General features: G+C 42.6%; 1 protein-coding gene across 1 annotated transcript in view; it reads right to left on the bottom strand.

The window, feature by feature from the left end:
• The window catches only part of bltp3b (bridge-like lipid transfer protein family member 3B), a 124,028-nt gene extending 109,982 nt beyond the window's left edge, over window positions 1-14,046 (bottom strand). The window contains 1 exon segment of the mRNA XM_084331051.1: window positions 13,787-14,046. Coding sequence (XP_084187177.1) covers window positions 13,787-13,830 — 44 coding nt within the window. The 5' untranslated portion in view covers window positions 13,831-14,046.
• Between the last annotated feature and the right edge of the window lie 4,014 nt (window positions 14,047-18,060).

Consider the following 18,060-nt stretch of genomic DNA (forward strand, 5'->3'; position numbering starts at 1 on the left):
TAAATTGTAATGAACCAAGTGAGAATATCAATTAAAAAAAAAATGTATCTTTGACTGTGAATAACACCATGCTAAAATTGACCGGACCTGAAAAATATAAGCAAATGAATAAATGGAAGATGATTAAACAGAAGGTTTTGTAGATATAGTACTGAATTCTGCCATCCTTCCGGACACATGCGATTAATTAGATAAATTAATAAAAAATCCTGTAATTAATTAGATACATTTTTTTAATCGCCTGACAGCACTAATATATATATATTGCTAAACCTCTAATTGGCAGGTGGTTTTGCACAGTGTGTACCTTTTGACGAGGAATGCGATGGTGGTTTTCGTTTTCCAATGCGACCCCAGGAACCCCACTTGATAGGCCAAAGACATCCGATTGGTTGTTAAAAATCGTGCTGAATTTTGGCCAACAAATCAGAAGTGGAATTCGTAAAACTAAAACCACAGTCACCAAGAAATACACACAATGTGCAAAACCACCTGCCAATCGACAAATCTTGTCAAACTGCATATCCCACGTTACTGTCATTACACAAATGCAAGCAACTATCCTAAAGCAGCACTTTATCTGGTTTATCAAGGCGAATACCAAAGCATATTGTGAATATTGTTGTGATGCTAGAGATGTGCTTATCATTTTACAGTAATGACTAGGCTAATGACAAACAATACCCTAAAAGGTCAAAACAACAAGGCTAATTGACTTGGAACTAGTCTGAAAATACTTACCGTACTTTTCGCACTATAAGCCGCACCTCAATATAAGCCGCAGCAGCTAAATTGAATGATGTGTACATATATAAGCCGCACTGGACTATAAGCCGCAGGTGTTTTAATGTTTAATTACCATATGTAATTAGCATTGGGACACAATACTGTCGGACAAATAACAAGAATTAACTCATTTACAAGTTGTATTAAGTTTAGCAAATAAGGGAACAGATAAATAAAATGTCAATGCAGTCAAAAAAGCAATATTTCGATTTTTACATTTTCGGGTTTGGTCACGTCGAGTCACATATAAGCCGCACCGTTATATAAGCCGCAGGGTCGAAAAATGGGGAAAAAAGGTGCGGCTTATAGTCCGAAAAGTACGGTAGTCACTAGTCTGAAGTCACTAACCTACTAAGATCCTAAAGAACATTTAGTTGAATAGCTACTGTGCAACCTTATACACTGTACTTAAATAAATAACTTCTTTGGATTTTACCCTTGTGCTTGCTATTTTATTGAAATTATGTTTTTAAGTACTGCAAATGGCTTTCTTCATTGCAAAATTATCTGCCTCCCAGATGGGGGGGGGGCACAGCTTACAACTAAGCACCATCTTGTTTGAAAGACCTGGGAAAAACCCTGATTGGTATCTGATCATCACCAATCACTTATTTTCTTAAATCTCCGGAGCATCCCCTGTTTTTCTAGATGTGTGTGTCGTGGAGCCTAGCCGATGTCATATTGTTATGTGCGGGAAAGTTAGAGAGAGGCTGTGTGCATAGGGGTGTAACAATGCATCGATCCTAAGGTGACGATTCAACTGCATCGATTTGAAAATGTTAGAATCTATTAGAATTTGTCCATTCATGCTGAGTGAATCAGTTCCACCAGCCACATTTGTGTACATAAATTTTTTTTGGGGGAATTAACTGATCGAAAATGTATCCAATGGCATCGTGGTCAAATGAAGAGATTTCATGACGCATTGAATCGTTGCCTGAAGAATCGTAATCGAAGCGAAGTGGGGTCAAATATTCACACCCCTATGTGTGCGTCATTCCTTTCAAATCGAGAGTGATGCTCGACTTCAATGACTCAATCACTACACATAACAACAAGCACACATAAAGACAGACACACACGGAAGCTATATGTAGAACATGCACACAGAGTTGACACGCACGGTCGCACGCACTTATACACAACACTCACACCCACACAGAGAGCAACGGGCGAGCTGTCAGGGTGGAGCGGGTTTGTATTGTTGAGGTCCCAGAGCTCTGTAATATTGATGGGCCTGTGAGACCAGGGAAAAGGTTAGAGAGACAGACGGAACAATACAACAGGACTCCAGTTATACAACACCAGTGGGTGGCTGGCTGGCTGGGCCTGGAGGGACCATGGCCAGAAAAGTCACAAACGCAGACCGTGGGATTAACACACAGGCGCACACACACAGGAAGGAAATTGATATCATTTGGCGGTATTTAGTTTTCTAGCACAAGTTACAGTGAGATAGGACCAGTCTTTTAGATCTTAGATCTTTTTAAGGCTGAGACCACTTATCGATAACTGCGTGAAATCTTTATTCATACTAAAATACTAGGTCTTGTGGCATGTTTTAGTTAAAACATCCCCATTTCATGTAAATTCAGTTGAATTGCAACTCTGCACTGTGCATTCAACATGCAGTGCACTCCTCCATCACATCCAGAGACCAGCGACTATAACATGAGAAGGATCACTGTGGTCGTTTTGAATGGGGAAATCTGTAACACTGAAGATGGCGGCAACGACAAAGAATTGCCGCAAAATAAACATACATTTGTTTAAATAATATAAAAAAAAGATACTAATAAAAATATCTATATTATTTATCAATCATTTTGTCCCGATTTGTCGATTCTTCTAAATGGCCTATCGTCTCAGCCTTAGATCTTTTTGACGTCTTTATCTTGTAATACAATAAATGTATAATGTGCCACTTTATTAAAAAATATGTTATTAAAAAAAGTCTCTTCTCGTTCAAATTCTATCACAAATTATACATAGGCTACTGCTTCATTGACAGATGATATTGAAGCCTAGCCCTAGTTAACATACTTATCCACCAAGATGAGGCCACACAGTAGATAATCGGCATGCGAGCTAACAACACACATGCTTCATAACTGCAAACTCCTTGGGACACTCGTTCAGCCCACAGCTGAAGGGCTCATAATGACGATCCTTAACACATTCTGTGCCACGCAGTTTGCCCATCTTATACCACTCTCTGCCAGTGCTGTAAGCCTATGGAGTCGCTCACCTTCTTTGCAGGGCTATAACTTTTTAAATATTATAGCTATATCGACATTACTACTAAATATACAGTAAGGGGGCGCCCCAGTGGTGAACCACACAACGTTGGGGGTGTAACTGCACACGTACCGAACCGTTTCAGTACTGGAGCTTCGGAGCTGTGTACCGAACGAATGCAACGGTACGTTAACCACCAACGGAACGCACGTGCAGAACCTCTTTTTTGCGTGCATAATTTTATTCAAAACAAGTTCACCCCTTCCCAAAATATAACATGCGCAAAGGGCCGGGTGTTGTTTGTGAGAGATTACCTCTAATTTAGCATAGCCTCATAGTGTGGTGCTAGATTGAGAAGGGGCTGTCTCTCGGAGATCAAATTAATGATAGTTTACGGCATATAGAACGGACATAGGGGCGACAGTGGCTCAGGAGGTAGAGCAGTCATCTGGCAATCCGGAGATTCCCGGTTCGATTCCCGCTCCTCCTTCGTTATTTGCCGAATGTCTTCCCCCCACTCTGTCTCCCGTTCCTCCTCTCTCTCTCTCTACTGGACTGCCCAGTAGCACACAAAAAAGCGATAAACGCTAAAAAATATATATATAATAATATAAAAAAAAATATATATATATATATATATATATATATATATATATACAGTAAGTGTAAAATTGTACTATGTTCGGTTTAAAAGTAAAAGTCCAGGAAGATGGTAACCGTCACCCTGTGCTCAGTGATGCAGTGAGGCACAGTGATGCATTAGTCTAGCACTGAACATGCTCCTCCTGTCAGCCAAGTCTGTGTGTACTGTAGTGGGTGGGAGGGGTTGTCCCTGATGGCCTGGAGCTTAGCAAGGCTCCTCCTCTCCGCCGCCACCACAGTCGAGTGTATCGCTATATCACTTTTAACAGCTCATGGGGGAAGATTGGTTTGTTCAGAAATGAGGTAGCTAGAGGTGGAGAGGAAGTGTATAACGGTCCGTTTCCATCTATTCTGTGTGTCTGTGAGTGTGTGTGTGTGTGTGTGTGTGTGTGTGTGTGTGTGTGTCTGTGAGTGAGTGAGTGAGTGAGTGAGTGTGTGTGTGTCTATATCAAGTCAGCATATACCTCTTGCTTTCTAAAAATACTGGATGGACAATAGCCTATTGATTGTAAAATAACTATTTATTAACAGTACTAATTATTATATATGAACTTGATTGATGGACAAGTGATTTTGTTTGCAGATGATACTGTTGGAAGAAGATTGAACACTGTGCTTGGATTGTTTTTAAGGGTATATTGCAATAAGGGCTAGGACCTGATCAGCATCTTGCTTCTTCCTATTCCTTTTCGGACAAAAGACTGTTTTGTATATATTTTTTTTATCATACTTTATTATAATTTTTTCTTTGCACAACAAGTTATCTTTATATTATTTTACATTGTTGTTTCTTGTTCATATTTCTTGTTTGAAATAAACTATTGAATCATTCATTCATTCATTCATGTAGGCTATTATGTGTGTGTGTCTTCTGTGTGTCTGCATGTGTGTGTGCATGTGTAATCTCCTGAGGTCAACAATCAGGGTTTAGAAAAAGTGCGTGTGTGTGTGTGTGTAACAGGAGGACCCCGCTCCGTCTGGCTGTGTTCCAGGGTCCTGTTGATATTCGAGCCGGTTGGTAATGTGAAGAAACAAACACCTTGTTTTCAATTGGCCCACAGGGGCTGCCTGACCTGAATCCATTCCACAGTCAGGACGGAACGCCTCGTTGATATTTCATCTCGTTTCATTTTCAAACCTTTGAATTATACTCCTGAAGGCACAGGGTTGCCCCTGATCTACAGTAATGACGAGTTACATACAGAAGAAAAAAAAAGTTAAAAAAGAACAGCGTTTCAAATCACAACAACACGTCAAGAAGGAATGAGGATAAACAACTTGACGGATAGTAGGGGGTGTAACGGTGCACAAAAACCACGGTACGGTACGTACCTCGGTTTTGAAGTCACGGTTCGGTACGGGTTTTCGGTACAGTGGGGGAGAGTTTGGCTTTCCATGTTCCACTCTGGGCTGATGTAGTGTGCAGTAACTGTGAAGTAGGGCTGTCAACTAATATTCTAAATTCAAATGAATAATAGACTTGTTAAAAAAATAAATTATATTAGATAAGTGAAAAAAACAGCCCCCGGTGGGCGTGGCCTGGATGCGCTGCATGACGGATAGGAGACACGCGACGTCATTGAGCTGAAGAACGTGTGAGTACTAACAACAACAACAACAACCGCCACCATCGGTCGTGAAGTCAGTGATTTGCACTTTTTCTCCTGTTTTTCTCCCATCTCAATTTCGTCATTATGCCAATCCCCCCCCCCTTCCAGGTTGTTGCTCGCATTTGCCCCCCACTGGTCGGTCTAGGGAATCCTGAAGTCTAACAGATGCTTCCTCCGTCACATAGGAGACAGCCAGCAGCACCCGGTCCCGCGAACACATCACTCCTGGCTCCCGATCAAACACAGCATAAACTTTAAAACACTACTCCTCACCTTCAAAGCCCTCCACAGCCTGGCCCCCCCCCTACCTGACTGATCTCCTTCTTCCCTACCGCCCCACTCGTTCCCTCCGGTCCTCCTCCACTGCTTCCCTCACTGTCCCGACATCCAAGCTTAAAAACTTGAGATCGGGCCTTCTCTCGCACTGCACCCCGACTCTGGAACTCCCTCCCCCAGTCCATCAGAGAGACTCCCCTACACTCTCCACCTTCAAAGCTCGCCTCAAAACCCACCTGTTCTCCCTTGCCTTCAACCCCCCCCCCACCCATAAACCCCCCCCTCCCCTCCAACCCGATTGATGTCTGTCTCCAGTCTTTTTTGTGCTATCATGCTCTCTTCCCTGTTCCCCCCATGGTCTCATGTTCCTTTTGTTTTGTTTCTTTGTTGTTTCTTTGTTTTTGTTTCTTTGCTTTTGTTTCTTTGTTTGTACTCTTGCTCCCGACTATTGTCAGCGACTTCGGGTTATTGAGAAGCGCTATATAAATTAAATGAATTATTATTATATTATTATTATCTTTTCACCTGACAGCGAGGACTCTCATTGGTGAGGTGTAACGCGTGGGAGGTCACACTACCCTCACCATCTCCCTCCCTCGCTGTGCAGGCGCCCTGACCGACCTGTAGGAGTCGCTGTTTACAACGACCAGAATACCACCCCACCGGCTTCCCTCCCGCTGACTCTGCCAATTGAGCCAGTATGACGGCCGGCCCAAGCCGGAGGCAACACTGACAGCCGGATTCGATTCCATTGTCTCTTGCGTTGGTGACGAGCGCTTAGACCGCTGCGCCACCCAGCCGCCTTCAAATACATCGGATTTTGATTAACTTGTGGAACCTCTAGACAGCAAGCTATGTAAACTACAGCTGGCCTACCTTCTTTTTTATGCTAAGCTATTTTGGGAGTTCTAGCGTCAAGAATGTAAGTAGCCCACTTTTCGGTTTTAGCACTTTATTGTAAATCATCCCTCAGGGTAAAACGTTTATCACACCTTGTTCGGGGGTGAGTTGCTGTGTAAGAATGTAAATGGTAAATTGCTGCTTTTTTATATAGCGCTTTTATCCAAAGCGATTTACAATTTGTTCCTCACATTTTACCCATTCACTCACACCGACGGCGGAGGCAACCATGCAAGGTATATTTGCCACCATGCAAGGTGATATTGTTACCTGCTACCTGTTATTGCACACATTTTTGTATTGGATTCTATTATATGTTGTACCAATTGCACATCGTTGCGGGCAAGACCACCCGCATTTCATTGTATATCCGTATGCCGTGACAAATAAAACTCTTGACTTGACTTGACTTGAGGTGCCAACCTGCTCATCGGGAGCAATTAGGGGTTAAGTGTCTAGCTCAAGGAGGAGCGGGAATCGAACCGGGAATCTCCGGATTGCCAGATGACTGCTCTACCTCCTGAGCCACTGTCGCCCCTATGTCCGTTCTATATGCCGTAAACTATCATTAATTTGATCTCCGAGAGACAGCCCCTTCTCAATCTAGCACCACACTATGAGGCTATGCTAAATTACAGGTAATAATCTCTCACAAACAACACCCGGCCCTTTGCGCATGTTATATTTTGAGAAGGGGTGAACTTGTTTTGAATAAAATTATGCACGCAAAAAAGAGGTTCAGCACGTGCGTTCCGTTCGTGGTTAACGTACAGTTGCATTCGTTCGGTACACAGCTCCGAAGCTCCAGTACTGAAACGGTTCGGTACGTGTGCAGTTACACCCCTAACTGATAGTGGCTAGAGATCAGGGTCGTAAACTGTGACCTGTATCCCGATCGTATGTTCTATGTGCTTTTGTTGTGTTTTTATTCTAATGTTATTTATCTAGATTTTATTCCGTTTTTATTGCTAACCCTTTTTCACACAGGATTTTAGCCTGCACCTTCTGGCAGGGGGACTGCCAATGGAAATTAGCCTTTTGGCTAAAATTGGGTGCATTTACATTTGTAAAATGTTTTATTAATGTACGCGGTCCCGTGTGCCCCTTGATCAAATAAAGTAAACCTAAACCTAACCTAACCTCTGAGACAGAGTTGAGTTGAGTCAGAGCGTGTTGGAGGTCATTCCATGAGCTACAGACCTGTTCACTGTATATGTCAGACTCAGTGTGTGTGCATCACCGGAGCAGAAAGAAACGTTATGCTGGTCAGAACAACGGGGCAGACTACAATATAATATTTGCATTTGTTAGCCATGCTAGCGATCTAAACAATCAATCCATGCCAAAGCTAGATGTGTAAAAGGTGAAAGACTCACACTCACAGCCATGCTGATTTGGCTAAATGACATCCAGACGTTTTCGTTTGAAACTACTTTTAGTCAGGGAGAGTGCCATGGTTTCGCCATAGAGCCCCGTTGTACTTCTTTTAGCGCAGCAGCTTGCGCAGGTCCGGGGCAACTTAAGTCATGTGACTCAGTTGGTATTGCTGATTGGCCTCGAACACTGTACTGTAGGGCTGTCTTAAATACTTCGAAGCTTCGTTCGATGGGCTGGAAAAATGTAATTTGAATTTAATTTTTTTGCTAAATCTTGCGCCTCCAATGCAACAGACGTCATACGCCTCATTAACTCCGCCTCTCTTTGTTAACTACAACAAGCACATGGAGATTCCTCATTAACTCCTCTCTGTGTTGAATACAACTTGCTGCTTTTATAAAGCCTCAAATGACGGCTTACAATATTTAAAAGCAAAGTGTTTCGTTTGCAGCGCAGCTCCCGACTCATTATTAATTTAAATAATTAATCAATCCACTTTATTTATAGAGCACAATTAAAAACAACAAAGTTGACCAAAGTGCTGTACAAGTGCCACAACATAAGATAAAAAAATATTATTACAAAAGAATAAATACTTTTTTTTGTTTTGTTTTTTTTTATCTCGAAGCTTCGAATTAAAATCGAATCTCGGCCCCGAAGCTACGACGGCCAAAAAAAGCTTTGAAGGTCAGCCCTACTGTACTGCATGTTTGTATACAGCGAACAGGTCTATATGTCAAAAGGAAAATGCAGAGTTCCAATTCCGTTCCAACAATGTTGTGATATAAAGGAGGTAGCTTACCAATAAGGGCCTTGAAAATAAAGAAAAAACAATGTTTGTTGTGCCAGAGAGGGCCAACGAACCTTAATTCATTACATTTATATAGCACTTTTCTCAGACTCAAAGTGCTTTACAACGTAGGGTTAGGGAAATTGCCTCCTTCACCACCACTGGTAGCACCCAACCTTGGGCCTACCTTGGGCTACAGGCTCAATGGCTGCCATACACTGGCACCAGGCACACATCACACTACACAATGGCTGCCATACACTGGCACCAGGCACACTACACACTGACTACCATACACTGGCACCAGACACACATCACACTACACACTGACCATACACTGGCACCAGGCACACATCACACTAATACACATTAATGGCTGCCATACACTGGCACCCGGCACACTACACACTGACCATACACTGGCACCAGGCACACATCACACTAATACACATTAATGGCTGCCATACACTGGCACCCGGCACACATCACACTACACACTGACCATACACTGGCACCAGGCACACATCACACTAATACACATTAATGGCTGCCAATGCCATACACTGGCACCCGGCACACATCACACTGACCATACACTGGCACCCGGCACACATCACACTACACAATGGCTGAACAGCTCAGGAGACAGGGATTGATATCAGCCAATTAAGGGGAAGGGATGATTAGGTGGCCTTGATGATGTCAAGAGACCTGATTGGGAATTTGGCCAGGAACGTTGGGGAACCCCCTACTCTTTACGATAAGCGTCCTGGGTTCTTTTAACGACCGAATTCAGTCAGGACCTCGGTTTAGCGTCTCATCCGAAGGACGGCACTCGCAGCTGTACGGTGTCCCTATCGCGTCTATGCTTTTACCAAACGGTTCGTGTTTCCGCATTCCCATTTTGCGCTCTGATTGGCCACGCACGTTTCTGGTCATGTGACATGTGCGCCCAATCGCATGACGCGCCCATTTCCGCCTCGACCAGCAGCAAACTACCTAACGCCTACGATCCACACTCTAACCTTAACCAACTTCAAAAGAGTGTCTAAGCTTAACCGGCGAAAGAACTTGCCGGCACACGATATCGCCCTGCTCTAAGACAAACTCTAACCTTAACCAACTTCGAAAGAGCGCCTAAGCTTAACCGTCCAAAGTACTTGCCGTCACACGATTGGGCGCACATGTCACATGACCAGAAACGTCAGTGGCCAATCAGAGCGCAAAACGGGAACACGGAAACACTAACCGTTTGGTAAAAGCAATCAGTAACCGTAACAGGGGCATTGTTAATACTGACTAGGACAGAGTCGTGCCCCCTGCTGGACAACAACACCACTTTCCGACAGCAGCCTTGACCAGGGCTCGAACCGGTGATCTTCCGATCATGAGTCCGGAGCTCTACCACGCTGCCGGACATTATCATGAAGGGTGCAATGGTGAATATCATATCTATCACCAGCAATAAACCTGAGGGCAGAAAGATGGACCGAGTCCATGGCTTTAATGCAGCAGCCTATAAACTAGTCCAACACTGATGAGACCACTGCTTCCACCATCCTCCTCCTACAGATCAGAGGAAAGCTGGTTGTGTTTCTGTACAGGAAGACAATGTTCTGTCACAACCTATACGCCTGCTCTCAGCAAGAGAGACGTCACACACACATCATCAACCACACACATGTGCAAATCATACATCACTGCCCGCTGAGTCGATCATGGACCATCATGAAAGCAACATGTCTTGTGTCGTGTCACACACCACATCATCCAGAGTGACATCATCCTGTGACATCATCCAGAGTGACATCATCCTAGTCACTCACGTGTCACACACTACATCATCCAGAGTGACATCATCCAGAGTGACATCATCCTGGTCACAGGGATGCCGTGACGCAGCGCCTCTGGAACAAGATCAAGAGGCTGAACCCGCAGCCGCAGGCATGTTGACACACAGAGACACAGACACAGACACAGACACAGACACACACAGACACACACACACCCTGTATCTAGGCAAGTACACCTCCTCTACTAGTGTGGCCTAGTTGTCAATAATGAACAGCATCACATACTGTATTAGGGTTGGGTAACGTTCACATTTGAATCGATACCGGTACCCAACGGTACCTTTTTTTCTGTACTTTAGTCTCAACAAATTTAATCTACCTACCTCAGTTGTAAAAAAAAATTCCAAACTTCAAATAATTTATTATCATTATTATTTATTTAGAACTATTTGTTAATATACACGCTTACCTAGGATTTGACTTGATTCAACAACAACAAAGCAGTCGGGGCAATGGCAAGGCGAAAACAGTCGCAAGTGTGGTTACACTTTACAAAGCTATATTCAGACAACGCTCGCTGCAATATTATATATATTTATTAAAAATAAATAATAATGATAATAAATTATTTGAAGTTTGGACTCAATTTTGTACAACTGAAGTAGGTAGTCGTATATTAAATGTTTAGACACTAAAGTACTGAAAAAAAATACCGTTGTCGGGTACCAGTATCGATTCACAGGTACCGGTACCGGTATCGGTTCAAATGTGAACGGTACCCAACCCTAGTGCTTTAAGATGCTAAAATTGTATTTCCCTAAACAATTACTAGAGCACTACTTGAGTAATTCATGCGAGCCGAGTACTCAATCTGGGAAAACTTTATTTGTGCCCATCCCTATTAGCAACACATTTATTGGTGCGACTGAGTTTAACGACACCAGGCTTAGGCTGAGCTAAGGAGATTAGTTAAATCTAGCCTATTCTCCCAATCATTCAACCAAGCATCTAGATGTACACGTTTGCCTTGTGGATGAACACTTTCTATTGCATCTGCCTCTAGATTGCTGCTTTGGCATGCTGACACACTGTTGATGTTGACCTCACTGCACACAGAACAGACCGGGATTGGCCTGCTATCAAAAGGGGAGTGACTTCCGCTGCAGATGCTGGACCAATCAGATAGGGCCAGTGTGGAGATCAGATGGCAGGCCTAAAGACAGATGACATCATCATCACCCCCCTGGTCACTTCCTGCCATTGTCGAGTCGACACGAATGGTACTGAGGGTAAGCACACCCGTACGTGCACTCTCTGCTATAACCACACATAAATTAAACACATTTACACAGTACACTACATGAACCACACAAACAAACACATTTACACAGTACACTACTACATGAACCACACAAACACAAACACATTTACACAGTACACTACATGAACCACACAAACACAAACACATTTACACAGTACACTACATGAACCACACACACACCAGCATGTGTTGTAGGACAATGAAGGACATTACAGCCATGTGTGTTGCAGCAGGCAATGTAAAAGGGCAGTGGTGTCTCAGTGTCATAGAGCATGAAGGACAAACATAACCACCAACAAAACATTTAGTGTTGCGCTGCAAAATGTATTATAACTCATTTCCCGGAGATGTCCTAGCTCTGTGTGAGGGTGTGTCGCCCACCCCCCCCCCCCCCCTCCCAATTTGTGACATTCAAGCAATAAAAAGGGTTTTCTTCTACCTCGCTTATAGTGAGAGGTTCGGCCAAGGTTGGACATTGTATCGGAGTCGGCACCACTATCGTGTGTTGAGATTAGCTAAATAACATCATTCTTGGAACAAGAAGTCCCAAGGTGTAATAAATGCTATCAGTTCTCCGTCACTAACGGTTGAATATGAAAGGGGCAAACGATGCCGTTTCAAGGTCTCCTTCTCCCTTGAATAGAACAAGGAAGTATTGCATTCAAAGTCCCTCGGGCATAGGAAGAATGAATGAATACTAAAGTGAAGTGGGCAGGGCAGAGTGATCTCTATAATAACAAGAGATTACAACAAGAGACATACAAGGAGGGCAGTAACACAACATGCAGGGTCATAATGGTTACCGGTACCTCAATTGTTGATTTAGCTAAGGATTAAGGTTAGGTCTACAGGTGTAGTGTGTATCTGTTGACACAGCAAATAAATCCAGTTAAGTTTTGAGGTGATGGAAAGTAGGCTATTCTGACTGTCTGCCAGGGTGGGAGATTATAGCAGGTGCGCGCAGCCAGGGAGTCAACTAACAAGTTAAATAGCCAACAGCAAAGCCGACTGGGTGTGCAAGCTGTTCATTTGATTTATTGATTGAAAAGTTTATTAACAGATTGCAGAATGGGTACAGTACAGTACAGTACAGCTCAATACATACAATTGTTAAGGGGATGCAGACCAGAGAAAGACTTTCATCTTGTTTACATCAGGGTCCCCCATTTTCAATTCATCATCATAACATAAATGACATACAGATACACAGTACTGCTACATCTATGACAGCTGGCATATTCAAATTATATCCGGACAATGTTTGCCAGTAATGGAAGACTTGAGATTATTTATTTATTAACGTTATCTAAATCATTTAGAATCACTCCCTCCTCTGCTAACGTTGGCTAAAACTAGCTGCTAAGGGATTAGCCATATGGTTAAAAAGTGTGTGTGTGTGTGAGAGAGAGAGAGAGAGAGAGAGAGAGAGAGAGAGAGAGAGAGAGAGAGAGAGAGAGGAGAGACAGAGAGAGACAGAGACGGAGGGAGAGACAGAGGGGGAGAGAGACAGAGGGGGAGAGAGACAGAGGGGGAGAGAGAGCCTAGCTCTGAATGCAAGGTATCCAAGGTGAGTCAACAACATTGAACAAAGCTGACTCGTTGACAGCCTGCTGGCCACTCTCTTTTTTAGACTCTTTTTGTATTAAACAGTACTGTATTTGTAAATCTGGTATGTCATAAATGTATAGATGTAGTAGTACTGTCTATCTGTATGGCATGTATATGATGTTATGTCTGATGATGAATTGAAAATGGGGGACCCTGATGTAAACAAGACGAAAGTCTTTCTCTGGTCTGCATCCCCTTAACAATTGTGTGTATTGAGCCGTACTGTACTGTGCCCATTCTGTTAATAATATCTGTTAATAACATTTTCAGGGGTGGTAGTTAGTAGGCTAACGCTCCACAGTGTCATCCTCGATAGCTACTACAGACAGACACTGACAGTAGCTACTAGCTTCTTACCAACCAACCCACCCAGGCTCTCTTGGTACAGTACGGTTAGCCCGTCCGTTGACGTTAACGTGTATTGATCATGATCACAACAACTGACCTGGAGAGGTGCTTCAGAATCTGCTTCTTGATCAGCCCAGCCATGACCGCACACTTCTGATGAGATCCAAGCCACCGGCTGTTAGCGAGCTGTTAGCTAGCGTCGTGCTACTGTAGCTGTTCCACCCGAGACACTACAGTTCAGATCCTCCTCCGTGTGTCAGTCTTCATGTTAGTGTCACTTCTTCTCGCTTCCTTTTCCATGAAGATTATTTACAGAGAGTGGGGAGAATAGCAGTCCACGTCTCAGAGACACTACATCTAGGAGAGATATCACATCATCATCATCATCACAGTGACGCTCTCTTCTTCTTCTTCTTCTTCTTCTTCTTCTTCTTCTTCTTCTTCTTCTTCTGCACTGGTGATGACAACAGAGGAGCACCTGGCGAGCGAGGCGCGGGCGGGCGGGGTCGTGCTGCTGTCAGAGCGTCTACTGGGCGGGCGGGGCCCACGGAGCGGGTCATACAATGACAAGTTAAAAGGTGAGACAGCAGCACCCCCTTGAATAGATATCACCAGTTTGTTATGTACATATAAACTAAGAAAAAATATATTGCAAGTTTTCTGAAATGTATGTTTATATTTATGCAAAATGAGCACTTCCCCCATTAAATAATATGTGCACATTTAATTTATGGATGCAATCAGGCAAAATGATAAAGTAAAATAAACAACTAAATGTGTGTTATTGACATTTTATTGTCACTAGTTTCATAGAAGACATGTTTAGGAAGCAAAATATAACAAAATCTCAATATCGTCGAGAAAAAAAGCAAAAAGGCAGTTTTGGGGGTGCTGTCTCGCCTTAATAACTCACCCCCGTTTATAAAGGTCAAATCGAATGAGCAAGAAGTGAGATTCCTGACTCTACCTAAAATATTATAACAATAATAATACATCATATTAGATTTTCTTTTCGGGGGTTATATAAAAAAATCTATTTTTTAAACACTCTTTATACAAAATGGATTTGTAAATAAATAGATTTGTGTCAACAGGAGAGAGAAAAACAAGGAGAGTGAGACAGCAGTTTAGGAGGGAAAGCCTGTGTGTGTGCGTGTGTGTGTGTGTGTGTGTGTGTGTGTGTGTGTGTGTGTGTGTGTGTGTGTGTGTGTGTGTGTGTGTGTGTGTGTGTGTGTGTGTTTTGAGGCTGTTCTGAATGTTGACAGTGTGGGGATTGATTGATTGATTTTATTTTGATCATTTTTAAATAACATGTGACAGAAGCACAGTCTGGAATACTGCCAAGGATAGACACAAAACTCCGAGCTTATTTCCATTGTGGTCCATAGACATAACATAGTGGTATGACATCATCATGTTAACCTATACAGTTGCACAGGTAAGATGTGACATTACTTTAACCTATACAGTTGTACAGGTAAGATGTGACATTACTTTAACCTATACAGTTGTACAGGTAAGATGTGACATCACTTTAACCTATACAGTTGTACAGGTAAGATGTGACATCACTTTAACCTATACAGTTGTACAGGTAAGATGTGACATCACTTTAACCTATACAGTTGTACAGGTAAGATGTGACATCACTTTAACCTATATAGTTGCACAGGTAAGATGTGACATCACTTTAACCTATACAGTTACACAGGTAAGATGTGACATCACTTTAACCTATACAGTTGTACAGGTAAGATGTGACATCACTTTAACCTATACAGTTGTACAGGTAAGATGTGACATTACTTTAACCTATACAGTTGTACAGGTAAGATGTGACATTACTTTAACCTATACAGTTGTACAGGTAAGATGTGACATTACTTTAACCTATACAGTTGTACAGGTAAGATGTGACATCACTTTAACCTATACAGTTGCACAGGTAAGATGTGACATCACTTTAACCTATACAGTTGCACAGGTAAGATGTGACATCACTTTAACCTATACAGTTGTACAGGTAAGATGTGACATCACTTTAACCTATACAGTTGCACAGGTAAGATGTGACATCACTTTAACCTATACAGTTGCACAGGTAAGATGTGACATCACTTTAACCTATACAGTTGCACAGGTAAGATGTGACATCACTTTAACCTATACAGTTGTACAGGTAAGATGTGACATTACTTTAACCTATACAGTTGCACAGGTAAGATGTGACATTACTTTAACCTATACAGTTGCACAGGTAAGATGTGACATCACTTTAACCTATACAGTTGTACAGGTAAGATGTGACATTACTTTAACCTATACAGTTGCACAGGTAAGATGTGACATTACTTTAACCTATACAGTTGTACAGGTAAGATGTGACATCACTTTAACCTATACAGTTGTACAGGTAAGATGTGACATCACTTTAACCTATACAGTTGCACAGGTAAGATGTGACATTACTTTAACCTATACAGTTGCACAGGTAAGATGTGACATCACTTTAACCTATAGTTGTCACCCCAGGTTCCACAGAGAGGGGGCAGGGACAGAGAATGCTCCGTCATCCCAGGTTCGGCGATTGGTCCGGGCCGGGGCCAGTTGAGGTTGGCGTCAGCAGAAGTGTCAGGAGGGGGCGTGTTGTTGAAGGCGGTCAGACAGGTAAAGGGGGAGCCAGGTTGTTGGAGGCCAATGATTAGGATTTCTGACTTATTGCAGTTGAGTTTGAGAAAGTTAAATATATATATATTTATTTATTTATTTATTTGTATGTACATTTTACTTTACATTTCTTTATTCCATTGCTGTCACTGCAAACTATTATCTTGTAAAAAATGACAAAGAAACTAGCCTATGTAAGACACTAACATTGCCTACATTTTGATTGACAGGCCTTTGCTATTTCATCACCAAGTTTAGGTAGGCCACCACTGTTTTGTCCACTGTGGTCTGTGTGGTGGCCCTTATAAACTGTTCTTTATTGACATCTAGTGGTCAAATTAAGCATGTCACTTAAAACTGGCTCTTTTTTTTCCTAGAGGCTCAAAGCACTTAATGCACAGGCATGGAATATATATTTAGTAGGCTAAACGTTTTGAAAAACTGATTGGTTTATGGACATGTCTTGTCAATAATCCAATGTACAGTTTTGTTTGTACAGTTGTACAGTGTCCCCCACCCACCCCTCCTACCCAACCCCCCCCCCCCACCCACCCAACCACCTCCAATGTACAGTCCCCCCCCACCCCCACCTACCCAATCCAATGTACAGTTTCTACGTCAAATGTATATACTCTTTTTTCTGGACTCTTTTTGTATCACAAACAGTACTGTAATTGCAAATCTGGTATGTCATAAATGTATAGATGTAACAGTACTGTCTATCAGTATGTCATGTATGTCATATATGTTACGATGAATTGAAAATGGGGGACCCTGATGTAAACAAGACGAAAGTCTTTCTCTGGTCTGCATCCCCTTAACAATTGTATGTATTGAGCTGTACTGTACTGTACCCATTCTGCAATCTGTTAATAACGTTTTCAATCAATCAATCAATCAATCAATCAACCAAAATATACTGACATCTCATACCTGTCATACAGGTATAGGCTACCTCCCTTTAAAGCCTAGTCATCCAAGTTACCATGACAATCTAAACGAATGCCTTATAGATATTAAGAGTTGGCTGTTAACGAAATATCCTATAGAAGTATAGAAAGACACGCCTCACTGGTGACATCACCACCTATCACAACCTCTTGTTAGCTTTCTCCAAAACCATTACTACTGCCAAAGCTTCTTTCTTTCACCATAAGATCGAGGCCTCGGCTAAGAACCTTCGCAAACTGCACCATGTCCTCCCTCCTCACTCCCCCTCATAACTTTCATTGTTACGCAGACGACACCCAATTATACCCACCTATTAAGCTTATTTGCTACTCACTTATAAAGTTTTGAATGGGCTTGCACCGCTCTATCTATCCAATCTCATTACACAATACTTGCCTGCTCGCGCTCTTCGGTTACAAAATGCGGGGCTCCTATAAATCCCTAGGGTAAAATAGAAATCCGCCGGCCACAGAGCCTTTGCCTACCTGTGGAATAAATTACCCGCCGCCCTTAGCTTAGTATGGTTAGTTCAGTTTACCTGCTGGAGTAAGAGCTGATGGGAACATAGTCAGAATGTCTGTCTTCTAACCCCTGTCTCTATCTCAGGGCCCTTCATACTGTTCCACACAGACCTCCAGACAGGACCCTTATTATTATTCCACACAGACTGCACTCCAAGTCAAAAGCTGCCTGAACCTTTTCCATCAGGGCCGCGTGAACACTTAAGGTAACCTACTTGCGTTCAGCGTGTGG

The sequence above is a fragment of the Notolepis coatsorum genome, assembly GCF_963971535.1.
Source record: "Notolepis coatsorum genome assembly, chromosome: 15".
Taxonomy (NCBI): Eukaryota; Metazoa; Chordata; class Actinopteri; order Aulopiformes; family Paralepididae; genus Notolepis; species Notolepis coatsorum.